The sequence below is a fragment of the Oncorhynchus mykiss genome, chromosome 2, assembly GCF_013265735.2.
Source record: "Oncorhynchus mykiss isolate Arlee chromosome 2, USDA_OmykA_1.1, whole genome shotgun sequence".
In the NCBI taxonomy this organism is placed as follows: Eukaryota; Metazoa; Chordata; class Actinopteri; order Salmoniformes; family Salmonidae; genus Oncorhynchus; species Oncorhynchus mykiss.
Genome location: NC_048566.1, coordinates 35,542,429 through 35,555,811, shown reverse-complemented (window position 1 = coordinate 35,555,811; position 13,383 = coordinate 35,542,429). Strand labels below are relative to the sequence as shown.

At 39.3% G+C, this 13,383-nt stretch overlaps 1 protein-coding gene across 1 annotated transcript; it reads right to left on the bottom strand.

Annotated features, from left to right (window-relative positions):
* Positions 1-1,572: 1,572 nt before the first annotated feature.
* LOC110488573 (sialic acid-binding Ig-like lectin 11) lies at positions 1,573-7,692 on the bottom strand. The gene is made up of 7 exons (XM_021560843.2): positions 6,535-7,692; positions 4,568-4,888; positions 4,066-4,323; positions 3,679-3,963; positions 3,369-3,495; positions 3,101-3,176; positions 1,573-2,783 (listed from the first exon to the last, which is right to left on the bottom strand). Exons 1-7 carry the CDS (start codon positions 6,593-6,595, stop codon positions 2,382-2,384), a joined length of 1,530 nt encoding a protein of 509 aa, XP_021416518.1. The 5' UTR covers positions 6,596-7,692; the 3' UTR covers positions 1,573-2,381.
* Between the last annotated feature and the right edge of the window lie 5,691 nt (positions 7,693-13,383).

Sequence of the window (13,383 nt, the reverse complement as noted above, 5' to 3'; positions counted from 1 at the left end):
GCTGTGATTCGTGTTAGTTTATGGTTCAATCAGGTTTGTACAATGCTGTTTGTACTTACACATCAGTTACAACAGTGGAAGCTGGAAATGCTGTGAGAGTGTCCAGTCCAGATTTATTCTGTTCCAAAGCTGTTGACCTGTTCTTACTCCAGGTGATAGATGGTGGTGGTGGGTAGCTGTCAACACTGCAGGTCAGATTCAGGGTATCACCCTCTCTCACTGTGTTACTACCAGAGATCTTGGGTTCCTTCACAATTAGAAAACAAAGTGCATATGCAGGTAATCATGTCCATGAAATAGAGTCTACGTCGCGTTGCCCTGGCAACCGCTCCACGGACAAACAGAGCGAAGCCCTGGCCTTGGTGAGAATTCTCACACCCATGATGGCATCCACCATGCAGGCCACAGTAATGGCCACAGGCCACAGTAATGGCCCAGGCCACAGGCACAGTAATGGCTCAGACCATGGTCTTCAAAGCATCCATCTTCTGGGTGACCAGGACAGGGGGGAGAGTGGGCAAGGCCAGGAGGAAGGTGTGGGCCCAGATCACTGGGAGGTCCCTGGGGAACTCAGTCGGGGTTTCAACTTACTTTTGAGAGTTAGAACAGTAGAATACACAATGTGCAATTTCGAAATTTGCTTGCGCATCAGCAGTTTTTCTCTTGTTTTGTCAGTCACTGGCAGTCACTCAATTAGCCCACGTCAGCCATTTATGTTGTTGTTGTTGATTGGTAAGTTAGTATAAACATGTTGTAATAATGGTTGATGGGGACCCATTGATCACTCGCACTCAGATATCACATTAAAAACCGCAAACATTTATCTTCACCCTATGGCAAAATGGATAGAATTCTCTATGCCCCATGGCAAACATCTGTAGAATTGCAGGATATTAAATCTAAAACATGCATTTTTTTCTCTCCGCTGTCAAGAGGGGAGGCCTAAAATGTTGTGTTCGCAAGGTGGGGGAAACCACATTTTGCTTAGGGCCCCCAAAAGGATAGGGCCGGCTCTGACTACATGTGTGGGTATGGCTGTGGGTGTGCAGACCCGTGAGCCCTCCGTGATCAGTTCAGATTTATTGTGGCCTCCACCCCCATCAATGTTGCCCATCCCTGATTTATACCGTTGGTAGCCTATAATTACCGTTGAACGAATTTTGCGGAGATGGTAGGTTGGAAATAGCTAAAAAAAATACACCATTTATACATTCTTTTAACAGATTTCTGAGAACAAACAACATAAAATACACAAAGCCATTAAGTGAGGTAGTGCCTCAATATAAAACAATACTGCAATAATACACAAAAATATTCTCATATACATACGGGTTAGCTGACAATGTCATGAAAACGATACATACGCTTCAATGGGGCAGAAGACCGCATGTTGTGGTGATTCTGGATGGCCAGATATCTAGCAACAATGACACAAAGCTGCCATCTGGGGAATAGTAGGTGGCTCGTTTCAGCTAGTTTTGTCTTTTTTTAGGTGCTTTATGCTAATATGGCAAGCATTTGCTAGCTAGCTAACCAACAACTGTAAAAATGTATTTGAGAGACAAGTGCTCATTGTGCAAATGTATTTATATTTTCAAAAAACATTGGAGATGAAATATAGTTAATATGTCGTCAACATTCGAAACCAACCCGTCTGTTTTACCCCATAGTTGTGCACTCGTCTGTTTGGTTGCCAAACAACCAACCCATCTATAGTACACAACTTTTAAGTACTTTTTAACTATTTAATTTGAGCTCTCTGGCTAGCCCAAAATGAGAATTCTTTATGGCATTTTGCCAAAATGTACTGCAGTATATCAGTATTCTACGTACAGAAATATATTGGTTACAACCACACATACTACATAAAATCCCCACCCATAAAAATAAATGAAATGAAAGAGGAGAAAAACAAGAAATGGTTTGACCTCTCGACTTATCCAAACCACGTCATTGTCAGTCCTTCCTTATGGTGACATAACAGAATCGTTACAAAAAGTTAAATGACGCTTCCTTGAAAAACATTACAAAAACATTACCAAAACTTGCTTCTATGTACAACTAGAAAATATTCTTATTGAAAATGTACAACCACCAGATACATACAGTACCATCTGACACAGGGCTGTAAAATAAATCATTTACCAAAACTATTAACTACAGTAGTTTCAGTTATTAAACAACATCTCTGTATTATCATAAAACATTCAAACTTGTTTCAGCACATGAGGAAACAACACCAAAACTACAGTAGTTTCAGTTGAGCAAAAGTCCCAGTATCAACATAAAACATTCAATCTGAATTCAGAAAAATGATATAGGAACACATGGCTATACAATACTGCATGCTATCCCCCATGTTTCTAGCGAAAATATGTGCGTCACTCTCCACCACCCATAATAGCCTTAACGTTGGAGTAAAGCGCTGTATCCTCATCTGTCTCTGCTGCTGGCTTACCATTCTCTTTCTCCTCATCCTTCCCCATCATCATCATCATCATTCCACTCCCCTCTCCTCCATTTTCATCCCCTTCGTTCTTCTTCTCTCGTTTAATTTTGGCGTACTCTGACTCTGCGGTGGTGGTCTTCTTCTCGGCCTCCTCAGGAGTCTTCTTCTTCAGCAGGGAGTAGTTGATACTGGCGTAGTCCACTTCATTTGGTTCTTCCCTTGTGTCAAATTTTCCCGTAGCTCCACTGGTCTGGGTCCCTCCGTTTTCTGCTCCTCCTCTCAGCTCCAACTGCAGAGGGTTCTGTTCGCCCCCCACAGCCTGTCCTGCATCCGTCTATGGAGTACATTACAGAAAGCACTGTGTTAGGAGTCTTTTGTTAGCTTGGTGGTCCCAGACCAGTTTATGCTGTATTATCAACTACAGAAAGCACTGTGTTAGGAGTCTTTTGTTAGCTTGGTGGTCCCAGACCTGTTTATGCTGTATTATCAACTACAGAAAGCACTGTGTTAGGAGTCTTTTGTTAGCTTGGTGGTCCCAGACCTGTTTATGCTGTATTATCAACTACAGAAAGCACTTCAATACTACTATTGGCATGTCAATGCTAACTAAGTGTTGGTAAAGCTGAATAAAGAAAGAAACTGGTACGGCACCTGTTGGTCTTCACATGCCACCATCTCCAGGTTTATGAAAGGGCTTTTGGAATCCTTTGGGATCCTCTTCTTTTGTCTATGGAAAATATTACAAATTATATTTCTCTATATTTTGGAGGGGTTCGCATGCAAGTCCATTACAATAAGGTGCAAGGCATTGGCGCTTTGACAGTACATCTGATACTCTTGATAGGAAATGTGAATTTCTAAAGACAATCACCAACGCTCATATAACACTAACTGTACTTCAGTAACAGAATGCATGTACCTTTTACATTTCCCTGTCAAACACAGGATGATACAACAGATGGTGGCTGAGAAGGCTGCACCAATCACAAATGCAGCAATCAGTTTTAGGTCCGACAGCATAGCTATAAGGTCTTCCCATTCCTTATCTAAAAAGAGAACAACAACTCTGTATGGGAAATGGCTCACATTACTTCATATCCTCTGGAGGAAAAAAATTGCAATTTTCCTACTCTCAGCCTAAATGTACAGAACATTCTCAATATTGCAAACATTGGGTGGGATTGGGAAGCTGTGGCTCTCTAACCAAGTACCTTGACTTATATAATTACCTTCTTGCTTTTCTTGGCTCTTATTTTGGGTGACCTGCAACTTCTCTCTCACTACACCCACCACATTGCTGCTGACACACTCCACAGTGATGTTGTTGTAGTTTCCAACAAGCAGGCTGATGGTGCTGTTCACTGAGGAACCCAACACTGACGTTGTGTTCTCTGTGTTGAGCTCCAGCAGTGGCCACTCTATGAGGGGTAAGGGAACCCCCTGACTGACACACACACAGGTCATGACCTCTGCCTGGTCCACACACCCAGAGCCAGGAAGAATCACAGGAAGGTCTGGAGAAAGACAGTGAAAAGAGAGATATTAGTGATAGATTGATCCTATAAACATGGCAACATATTTCCAGATCATAAAATATGAAATGAGTTTGTACTTACACAGCACAGTGACAACGGTGGAAGCTGTCATTGTCCTGTTGTGGTGATGAACTGTACACACATACTCCCCAGCATGTTCTCTTGTCACATTGGAGATGGTGAGATTGGCATTTTCAGTGTAATTCTGAAGTGAGGGACTTGTCCCATTCTTACTCCAAGTGATATCAGATGGAGGGTAACTGTCAACACTGCAGGTCAGTTCCAGGGTACCATCCTCCTTCACCATTTCATGTCCAGTTATTTGGGGGTCTTTCACATCTTTGAGTGCAAAGAGTCTCTAATTTTACACATTTATTTTTACACATACTCTAAATTCAAACTATATTGGTTGAGGGACTGATAACAATGGATCATGATTAAAAAGGGGAAAAGTCAAAGCCATGACGTAACTGGGTGTAGACTACATATTGTATAATTTGATTATTATGAAGGTTAATCCTAGGTTTCAAAGATTCTCCGGAATAAGGTCTTTCATGTAAAATGTAGGATAGATGGTACTCACATGACACATTCAAAGTTACTGTCTCTTCAATTGTATATGTTTTCTGGAAGGTTACTTGACACGAAACCATCATGCTGTGGTGCTCAGCTGAGGGGGTAAAGGTCAAAGTTGAGAAGTGGGTTGTTGTCACGTTGGTCAGGTCCTCTCTCCTCTGTGTGGTGGTGTTGTCTCGAAGCTCAGTGTTGTTGTCTCCTGTCCCTCTCCATGTCCATGTTATTTTAGGAGGAGATCCAGAGCCGATTCCCGTGGCGGTGCAGGTCAGAGTCGTTGGTTCTCCCTCTGTCAGAGGAGGAGTCAACACTGAGGGCTTCTGGGTTAGAGCTGGAGACAGGAAATACAAACACAGAAGTGAGTTTTACATCTGTCTTCAAAACAGCAGTGACACATTATCATTAGTAGATGTGGTAGCAGTAGTGGTATGGCAAATATCTCAATAGATGCTACATCATGAAAAATGTTACAAACAAGTGAAGTAGTATCGAAGTGCTTTCTGTATTACTAATGACTTTATTCATGTCCCTCCTTCAGGGCAGCCACAACTACCACCACCACCAACAGCATCACCCTGGGCCATCGCCTTCAGTCCAGCAAAGATAACAGGAGAGAAGGGACTATGTGCTGTAATTTCATGCACCTTCAATCATGCAGAGAACTTCAAACCTACTGCAGCAATATGGTTAAAATGTCCTAAAAATGGCAAATGTGATCAGGATGAAAATATAATTATCCACTCTGAAACTCCCTCTGAAGCTCAGGAGGGTTATAAACAGAGAGTGTCTCTACTGGAGACCGATCTGACAAAGAAGAACTGTAGTGTGATCATCAACGACATCAGAGAGAATGACACTGGAGAGTATCAATTCAGACTGCTAAGTGCATATACATACCCCAAGAAAGTGAAAATCACAGTGAAAGGTACTTCATTGCTATTATTACCAGTTACGGTGAGAGACTATTACTGTAGTTCATTGTATACAGTTCACCACTTGCCAAGTTCCAGCTCAACATATATCTAAAAGAAAATGGACGTAGCAACTACAGATTTCCCTTTTAAGTCTATCAAAAGTGTGCAAGTTTGAGCATGTGTCCATTAGGCCTCTATGGATATTTTTTTTTAAATCAGCATGAATTAGATTGAGCAATAAAAGCCCACTTTTATTCCACAGGCTTGGATCCTCACTATTCAGCTTTTGCAAGAGCGCATTTTTCACTGCCTGTCCACTGGTTTCAAAAACAGCTTAAACTTCCTGAATTCAACCATTATATGTTTCCAATACACATTTAGATTTGTGAAAAGCCGTCCACAACAACCACAATCCGTGCGGGGCAAATAGCTGAATGAGAGAGGAGCAGTGTGATTCACGTCAATGCGCTATGTAGATATCGATAATAAATCATATCCGTATCGCGTAGACTACACCACTGCTGTCATCCTTACCTCCAAACGTTTATTCATGTTGGATAATCTTTGGATGCCGACAGCAGTCGCACCATTGGAAGACATAGCTTGGACTGTAACCTACAAAAGCCTATCACTGCTCTTTTCCCGCGATTCATCAAACACATTTGGTGTGTCATCATAGTGGTCTCTAATTTGTAGTCAGATTTGCGCATTTTCTCAATGCTGATTTGAATGTCATTGAGAAAGCAGAGCAGTGTGAACCATTTTTTTTTTGCAAACATCCTTTCTGAATTCAATCATCTTGATTTTCAAAAGTATCTGTAATCTGATTACAATAATCTTACTGGTAAAATGCACTTCCATCCCTTCCATGTAACGGATTACATATAATCCGTTACTCCCCAACCCTGCTCCTCCCCAACCCTGCTCCTCCCCAACCCTGCTCCTCCCATAACAGGACAAGATATCGTTACTGGGAAAACTCCCATTCAAAGTCAGCACATGCATGGTGCTCTCCTACAGCTGATTATTATATTAACGCTCGTAGTGATAAAAGGGACCTTACTTGGGCATGTGGTTCTCTCTGTCAGAGAGAGAAGTAGAGCTGCCCAGATGAGGACGCACATCCTGCCTCTACTGCCTTGATGAATCAACCACAACACCGGGGTCTCTCTCCTCTTTCTCCTCTTTCTCTAATGGTCACTATCTCTGTCTGTGTCTACTGGTATGGAGCAGGAGACAAGTGTGAAATACAATATGAAATGGTGTTGTGATATTAACAACATATAGCAATACACATCGGACATTAACATTTCATTACACCTTTATGAGTGCTACAGTGGCATTCATAACAACCTTCTTAACACTTTTATTCAACTAAGATGTATTTTTCTGTAATGCCTAGAGAGGATGTCAAAGAAACATTTATGTTCAAGGTTCATATGAATGCCTTCTTCATAATGCATTACAAGCCCATTTATAACTCCTTATGAGTGACTCCTTATAATACAATATAATGCTCAACATAGGCGCTAATTAATAACTGCTCATAAATATATTTACCTGCATTCAGAAATCTTTATACCTAGGCTATATAAAGCCTTTTGAAGCAATATGTTCAAATGCCCTAAATGAATAATAGAATATTACCATTATATTACTTAGTCATAATCAAGTTTTAACAGTCATTCAATGTAACGAAACAAAACTCTATAATGGTTAAATAGCTTGTCTTTTGATCCATGCAGAAAAAAGCACATTACCTCTCTCTGAGTGCTCTCTCCTCCTGTTGATCAGGAGCCCTGTGTGAGTCTCTGATGGGTGTGAACTGTCCCTTCATGTCCCCAGTCTGTTACTCCTCCCTCTAACCTGGTGCTGCAATCCAGGAAGTTCCTCTGTACTATATCGTCCAGCCATGCTTGTACTGTATGGACCATAATCAACACAAACCCATTAACCAACCCTTATAACCCCATCAATCCACAACCATCACCCAACCTTGGTTAACACTACAATCCCCTTGCCTTTTATATTCAGATGCAGTTTTATTTCACTATAAGAAAGTTTCTATAAGATTTCTAAGATTGGCTGTTTGTAACATGCAGTGGTTTAAAGTACTGAAGTAAACATACTTGAAAGTACTACTTAAGTATTTTTTGGGGGGTATCTGTACTTCACTATTTCTATTTTTGACAGCTTTTACTTTTCCTTCACTACATTCCTAAAGAAAATGATATACTTTTTAATCCACACATTTTCCCTGACACCCAAAAGTACTTGTTACATTTTGAATGCTTCTTAGCAGGACAGGAAAATGGTCCAATTCACACATTTATCATCCCTACTGCCTTTGATCTGATGGACTCACTAAACACCAAATTATGAAAAAATGTGCTATATTTCGTATTGGGTCACTAAAAAATGCAACTTTTACATTACTGTGTAGTTGACCAATAAAATGGTCTGACAGGGATGTGGACATACTCGGTATACATATCACGAAAGAAAGAAATGATCTCACTCCAATACATGTTTATAGAAAGTTAGCGAAAATAGATAAGATCTTGCTGCCATGGAAAGGAAAATACCTGTGTATGGGTGGAAAAATCACCCAGGTTAACTCTTTAGTCATATCACAGTTTACCTATTTGCTTATGGTTTGGCCTACACCTAGCAACCTGCAAAAAAGATTCCCTTTTATTTGGAATAGCAAGCCAGACAAAATTAAAAGAGACTATTTATATAATGAATATGAATTCGGGGGGGCAGAAATGATTAAATATTAAAGCATTAGACCTCTCACTAAAGGCATCAGTCATACAAAGGCTATACTTAAATCCGAACTGGTTCTCTAGCAAATTAGTAAGAATGTCTCACCCCATGTTCAAGAACGGCCTTTTTCCATTTATTCACAACCACTCACTTTCAGGTCATTTGAAAAAAAAAAATCTTCTCCAAAATGTCATAATTTTTAAGAACAAGCCATAGAAAGTTGGTTGCAATTTCAGTTTAATCCACTAGAAAAGACTGAAGAAATAATACATCAAATATTGTAGTTAAACTCAAATATGCTAATATATGCCTTTATTTTTCAATAAAAAAAAAAAGTATAATCTTTGTCAATTGTATCATAAATAGGACTGGTGGAGTTATGTCACACATGCAGCTAACACAAATATATGGAAATATCTATCTCTACCCAAAATGACAACCAACTAATTGCAGCATTACCGCAAAAATGGAAGAGGCAAGTTGAAGAGGCTAATAGTAAGGAACTTGTCTGTCAGCCCTGCATTAAAGACTAAAATTGGATAAAGACAATTGTGATAAATAAAAATATATACGAGTTTCATTTAACGACCAAATAATTGACAGCTGTGCCATATAGATTACAAAATAGTTGGGAAGAGATTTCCGATGTACCGATTCCATGGCACATGGTTTATGTATTGACATGCAAAACGACGCCGGATTCAAAACTGAATTTTTCAATTTAAATTATTTTGCAAAATTCTTGCAACCAATAGAATGTTATATATATATATATATATATATATATATATATATATATACACATATATCTATATATATATATATATATACATATATATATATGGGGGATAAAACCTTACCAGCTCTGCAGATTTTGCTGAGAGGAGGCACAGTCATTAGATGTTTGTTTTTGGGACTGTCCATATGTAGCTGGTTTTTGGTCACAGGTCAAGGAATGTCTGAAGAATTGCAACATTTACCTGGAGCTAATGCTGCAGATAGCACTACCGGGTGATCAATAATACAATAATACTAATAGCAAAAATGTTTATCTTTCATTTACAATCTGAAGAAACTATGAGAATAGAAAGGTTCAGAACATTTGTGAAGCATCACAGGACAGTTGAAAAAATATATGGCAAATAGAAATCCAATATGGATGGTGTTAAGAGATGGATGGGAGGGGTTGAATGGAGCTGAAGAGTGGGACTAATAAAAGCAAGATAACAAATGTAAAATATACTGTGTCTGTAACATGTATATAGGTTCAGAACTTTTGGCCAATAGAAATAGAGGAAGGCCAGGACTAAAGACAAACAAAATATTAATATTGTAAAATAGAATGTGTCCTTGAAATGTATATAGTATGTATAAGCTGGAAGTGGAAGCCTAAGTGATGTTGTTCATTAGTTTAATCCAGTTTGGGGAGGGGTGGTAGGGTTTGTGGGAAAAAAAGAAAAGAAAAAATATTTAATTAAGATGTGTATATATGTATGTATGTGCGCTACTGACTCGGTACTACCTTTATTATCAACGTTAGAGGCTACTGGGTTGTATTCAATATATTTTTGTGATGGTTCTATACCACAATCTTTCAAGTATACAGACATATAAGACCCACTTATGAAGAGTGATGATTCTTTCACCGTTACATTATGTTGACTTAATAGCAAGAAGACATGGTAATAGTGCAACTGATCACAGCCTGAAATGGAAGAAATTCGGTGGCAACAATGCCTGATACTTTATAAATAATATGTACACTGTCAGATGAATTTCAGTGTCAATTTGTGTAATTGTAATGGAAGTGCATCTAGTCATACATCAACATAATTGTACATTTCTCTAAAAACAATATCATTGTAAAAGCCATGATGCCTTCTTCATCTTCAACTCAGTTTCCCATTACATTTTTATTGTGTTTAACCAGACCGGTTAGTGTGTCTTCACAGAGTTTGACCAAAGCTTACGACACTCTTTGGCCCTATTTTAGTTCCTTTTCACACTTTGAGACTGTGCTAAAGTGCAAAGGCCTTGCTACATTTGTTAGTTGGGGTTTTACTTCTCCTAAATACTTACATGCCACTTGGAACACAAGTCACTTTAATAATGCCACTTGAATAATGTTTACATATCTTGCATTTCTCATCTCATATGTACAGTGGGGCAAAAAAGTATTTAGTCAGCCACCAATTGTGCAAGTTCTCCCACTTAAAAAGATGAGAGAGGCCTGAAATTTTCATCATATGTACATTTCAACTATGACAGACAAAACGAGGAAAAAAATCCAGAAAATCACATTGTAGGATTTTTTATGAATTTATTTGCAAATTATGGTGGAAAATAAGTATTTGGTCAATAACAAAAGTTTATCTCAATACTTTGTTATATACCCTTTGTTGGCAATGACAGAGGTCAAACGTTTTCTGTAGGTCTTCACAAGGTTTTCACACACTGTTGCTGGTATTTTGGCCCATTCCTCCATACAGATCTCCTCTAGAGCAGTGATGTTTTGGGGCTGTTGCTGGGCAACACGGACTTTCAACTCCCTCCAAAGATTTTCTATGGGGTTGAGATCTGGAGACTGGCTAGGCCACTCCAGGACCTTGAAATGCTTCTTACGAAGCCACTCCTTCGTTGCCCGGGCGGTGTGTTTGGGATCATTGTCATGCTGAAAGACCCAGCCACGTTTCATCTTCAATGCCCTTGCTGATGGAAGGAGGGTTTCACTCAAAACCTTAAGATACATGGCCCCATTCATTCTTTCCTTTACACGGATCAGTCGTCCTGGTCCCTTTGCAGAAAAACAGCCCCAAAACATGATGTTTCCACCCCCATGCTTCACAGTAGGTATGGTGGTCTTTGGATGCAACTCAGCATTCTTTGTCCTCCAAACACGACGAGTTGAGTTTTTACCAAAAAGTTATATTTTGGTTTCATCTCACCATATGACATTCTCCCAATCTTCTTCTGGATCATCCAAATGCTCTCTAGCAAACTTCAGACGGGCCTGGACATGTACTGGCTAAAGCAGGGAGACACGTCTGGAACTGCAGGATTTGAGTCCCTGGCGGTGTAGTGTGTTACTGATGGTAGGCTTTGTTACTTTGGTCCCAGCTCTCTGCGGGTCATTCACTAGGTCCCCCCGTGTGGTTCTGGGATTTTTGCTCACCGTTCTTGTGACCATTTTGACCCCACGGGGTGAGATCTTACGTGGAGCCCCAGATCGAGGGAGATTATCAGTGGTCTTGTATGTCTTCCATTTCCTAATAATTGCTCCCACAGTTGATTTATTCAAACCAAGCTGCTTACCTATTGCAAATTCAGTCTTCCCAGCCTGGTGCAAGTCTACAATTTTGTTTCTGGTGTCCTTTGTCAGCTCTTTGGTCTTGGCCATAGTGGAGTTTGGAGTGTGACTGTTTGAGGTTGTGGACAGGTGTCTTTTATACTGATAACAAGTTCAAACAGGTGCCATTACTACAGGTAACGAGTGGAGGACAGAGGAGCCTCTTAAAGAAGAAGTTACATGTCTGTGAGAGCCAGAAATCTTGCTTGTTTTTAGGTGACCAAATACTAATTTTCCACCATAATTTGCAAATAAATTCATTAAAAATCCTACAATGTGATTTTCTGGATTTTTTTTTTCTTCTCATTTTGTCTGTCATAGTTGAAGTGTAACTATGATGAAAATTACAGGCCTCTCTCAGAGAACTTGCACAATTGGTGGCTAACTAAATACTTGTTTGCCCCACTGTATATACTTTATTCTATACTATCTACTACCTGTCTATGCCATTCTGACATTGCTCATCCATGTATTTATATATTCTCAATTCCATTCCTTTACTTAGATTTGTGTGTATTAGGTATTTGTCGTGAATTTGTTAGATATTTCGCTACACCCACAAAAACATCTGCTAAGCACGTGTGACAAATACAATTTGATTTGATTTGAAAGTCCATCATCAGCATGCACCATACTACACACATTCACAAAGTTGGTCCCTAAACTAAAAGCCATGTAGAGTTATTTTAGCCATTGTAAGTTATAGTCAAATTGATTGGAATTGAATTGAAATTGAGGGTAAAACTAAGTGGGTAAACAACTAAGTAAAACATACTCAACTGATGCACTAACTAATGTGATAAAACAAGGTTTGGTCTGCACAAATATAATCACATAAGCATTGTGGAAGCCTTGGTTGTTTAAACTCTTTATTGTATCACAATGATATAAGCTATCACAGCCATGGTGTCAAATGCGTTGTACATCAGTTGTACAACCTGAGTGTGTACAGGTCCAAAGATATCTATTCAGTCAGATATTAGTGACTATTAGTAAAGACCCACCAGCACCATAAATGGCTGAAGTTATGTATGCTCTACCATTGACGTTTGGTTTGCTTTTTGTTGTTTTTGTAATATGTTGAGATGCACTAAAAACGAAGCTGTTAAGATGGAACGCAAGATCTGACCAATGTGAACCATATGCACAATTATTTAATTGAAATTTGAACTGCCCTCATGCATTAGTGCAAAGACTGAAAAAACAATTATACCAAGGGCCTGAATGTCAATGCAATATTTTAGGTTACTTTATGCTGACTTTAGCATCATCTACAACTGTGGCTAATTGTGCTGAAATTAAAATTTGTAGGGATAGGGTTTAGTTTCCTGAATTTCCGCCTGACTGTTGTGCCCAAAGTAAACTGCCTGTTACTCAGGCCCAGAAGCCAGGATATGCATATAATTGATTGCATTGGATAGAAAACACGTTGAAGTTTCTAAAACTGTTAAAATAATGTCGGAGACTATAACAGAATTGAAAAAATTCCAACTGAAATTATTTTTTTTAGGTCCCAGGCTCTTATAATGGAAACCTATTCCTGTTCCAATGTAAATCTGTCTCCCAGATTGCAATTCCTATGGCTTCCACTAGATGTCAACAGTCTTTATTCAAGGTTTCAGGCTTGTTTTTGAAAAACAAGCAAGAATTTGGAGTTTTGGTTAGGAGAGCACCGGTACAATATCAATCTTTTGGCGCGTTTTTTGGGATATAAAGAAGGATTTTATCTAACAAAACGACCATTCATGTTGTAGCTGGGACTCTGGGATTGCAAACAGAGGAAGGTCTTCAAAAGTA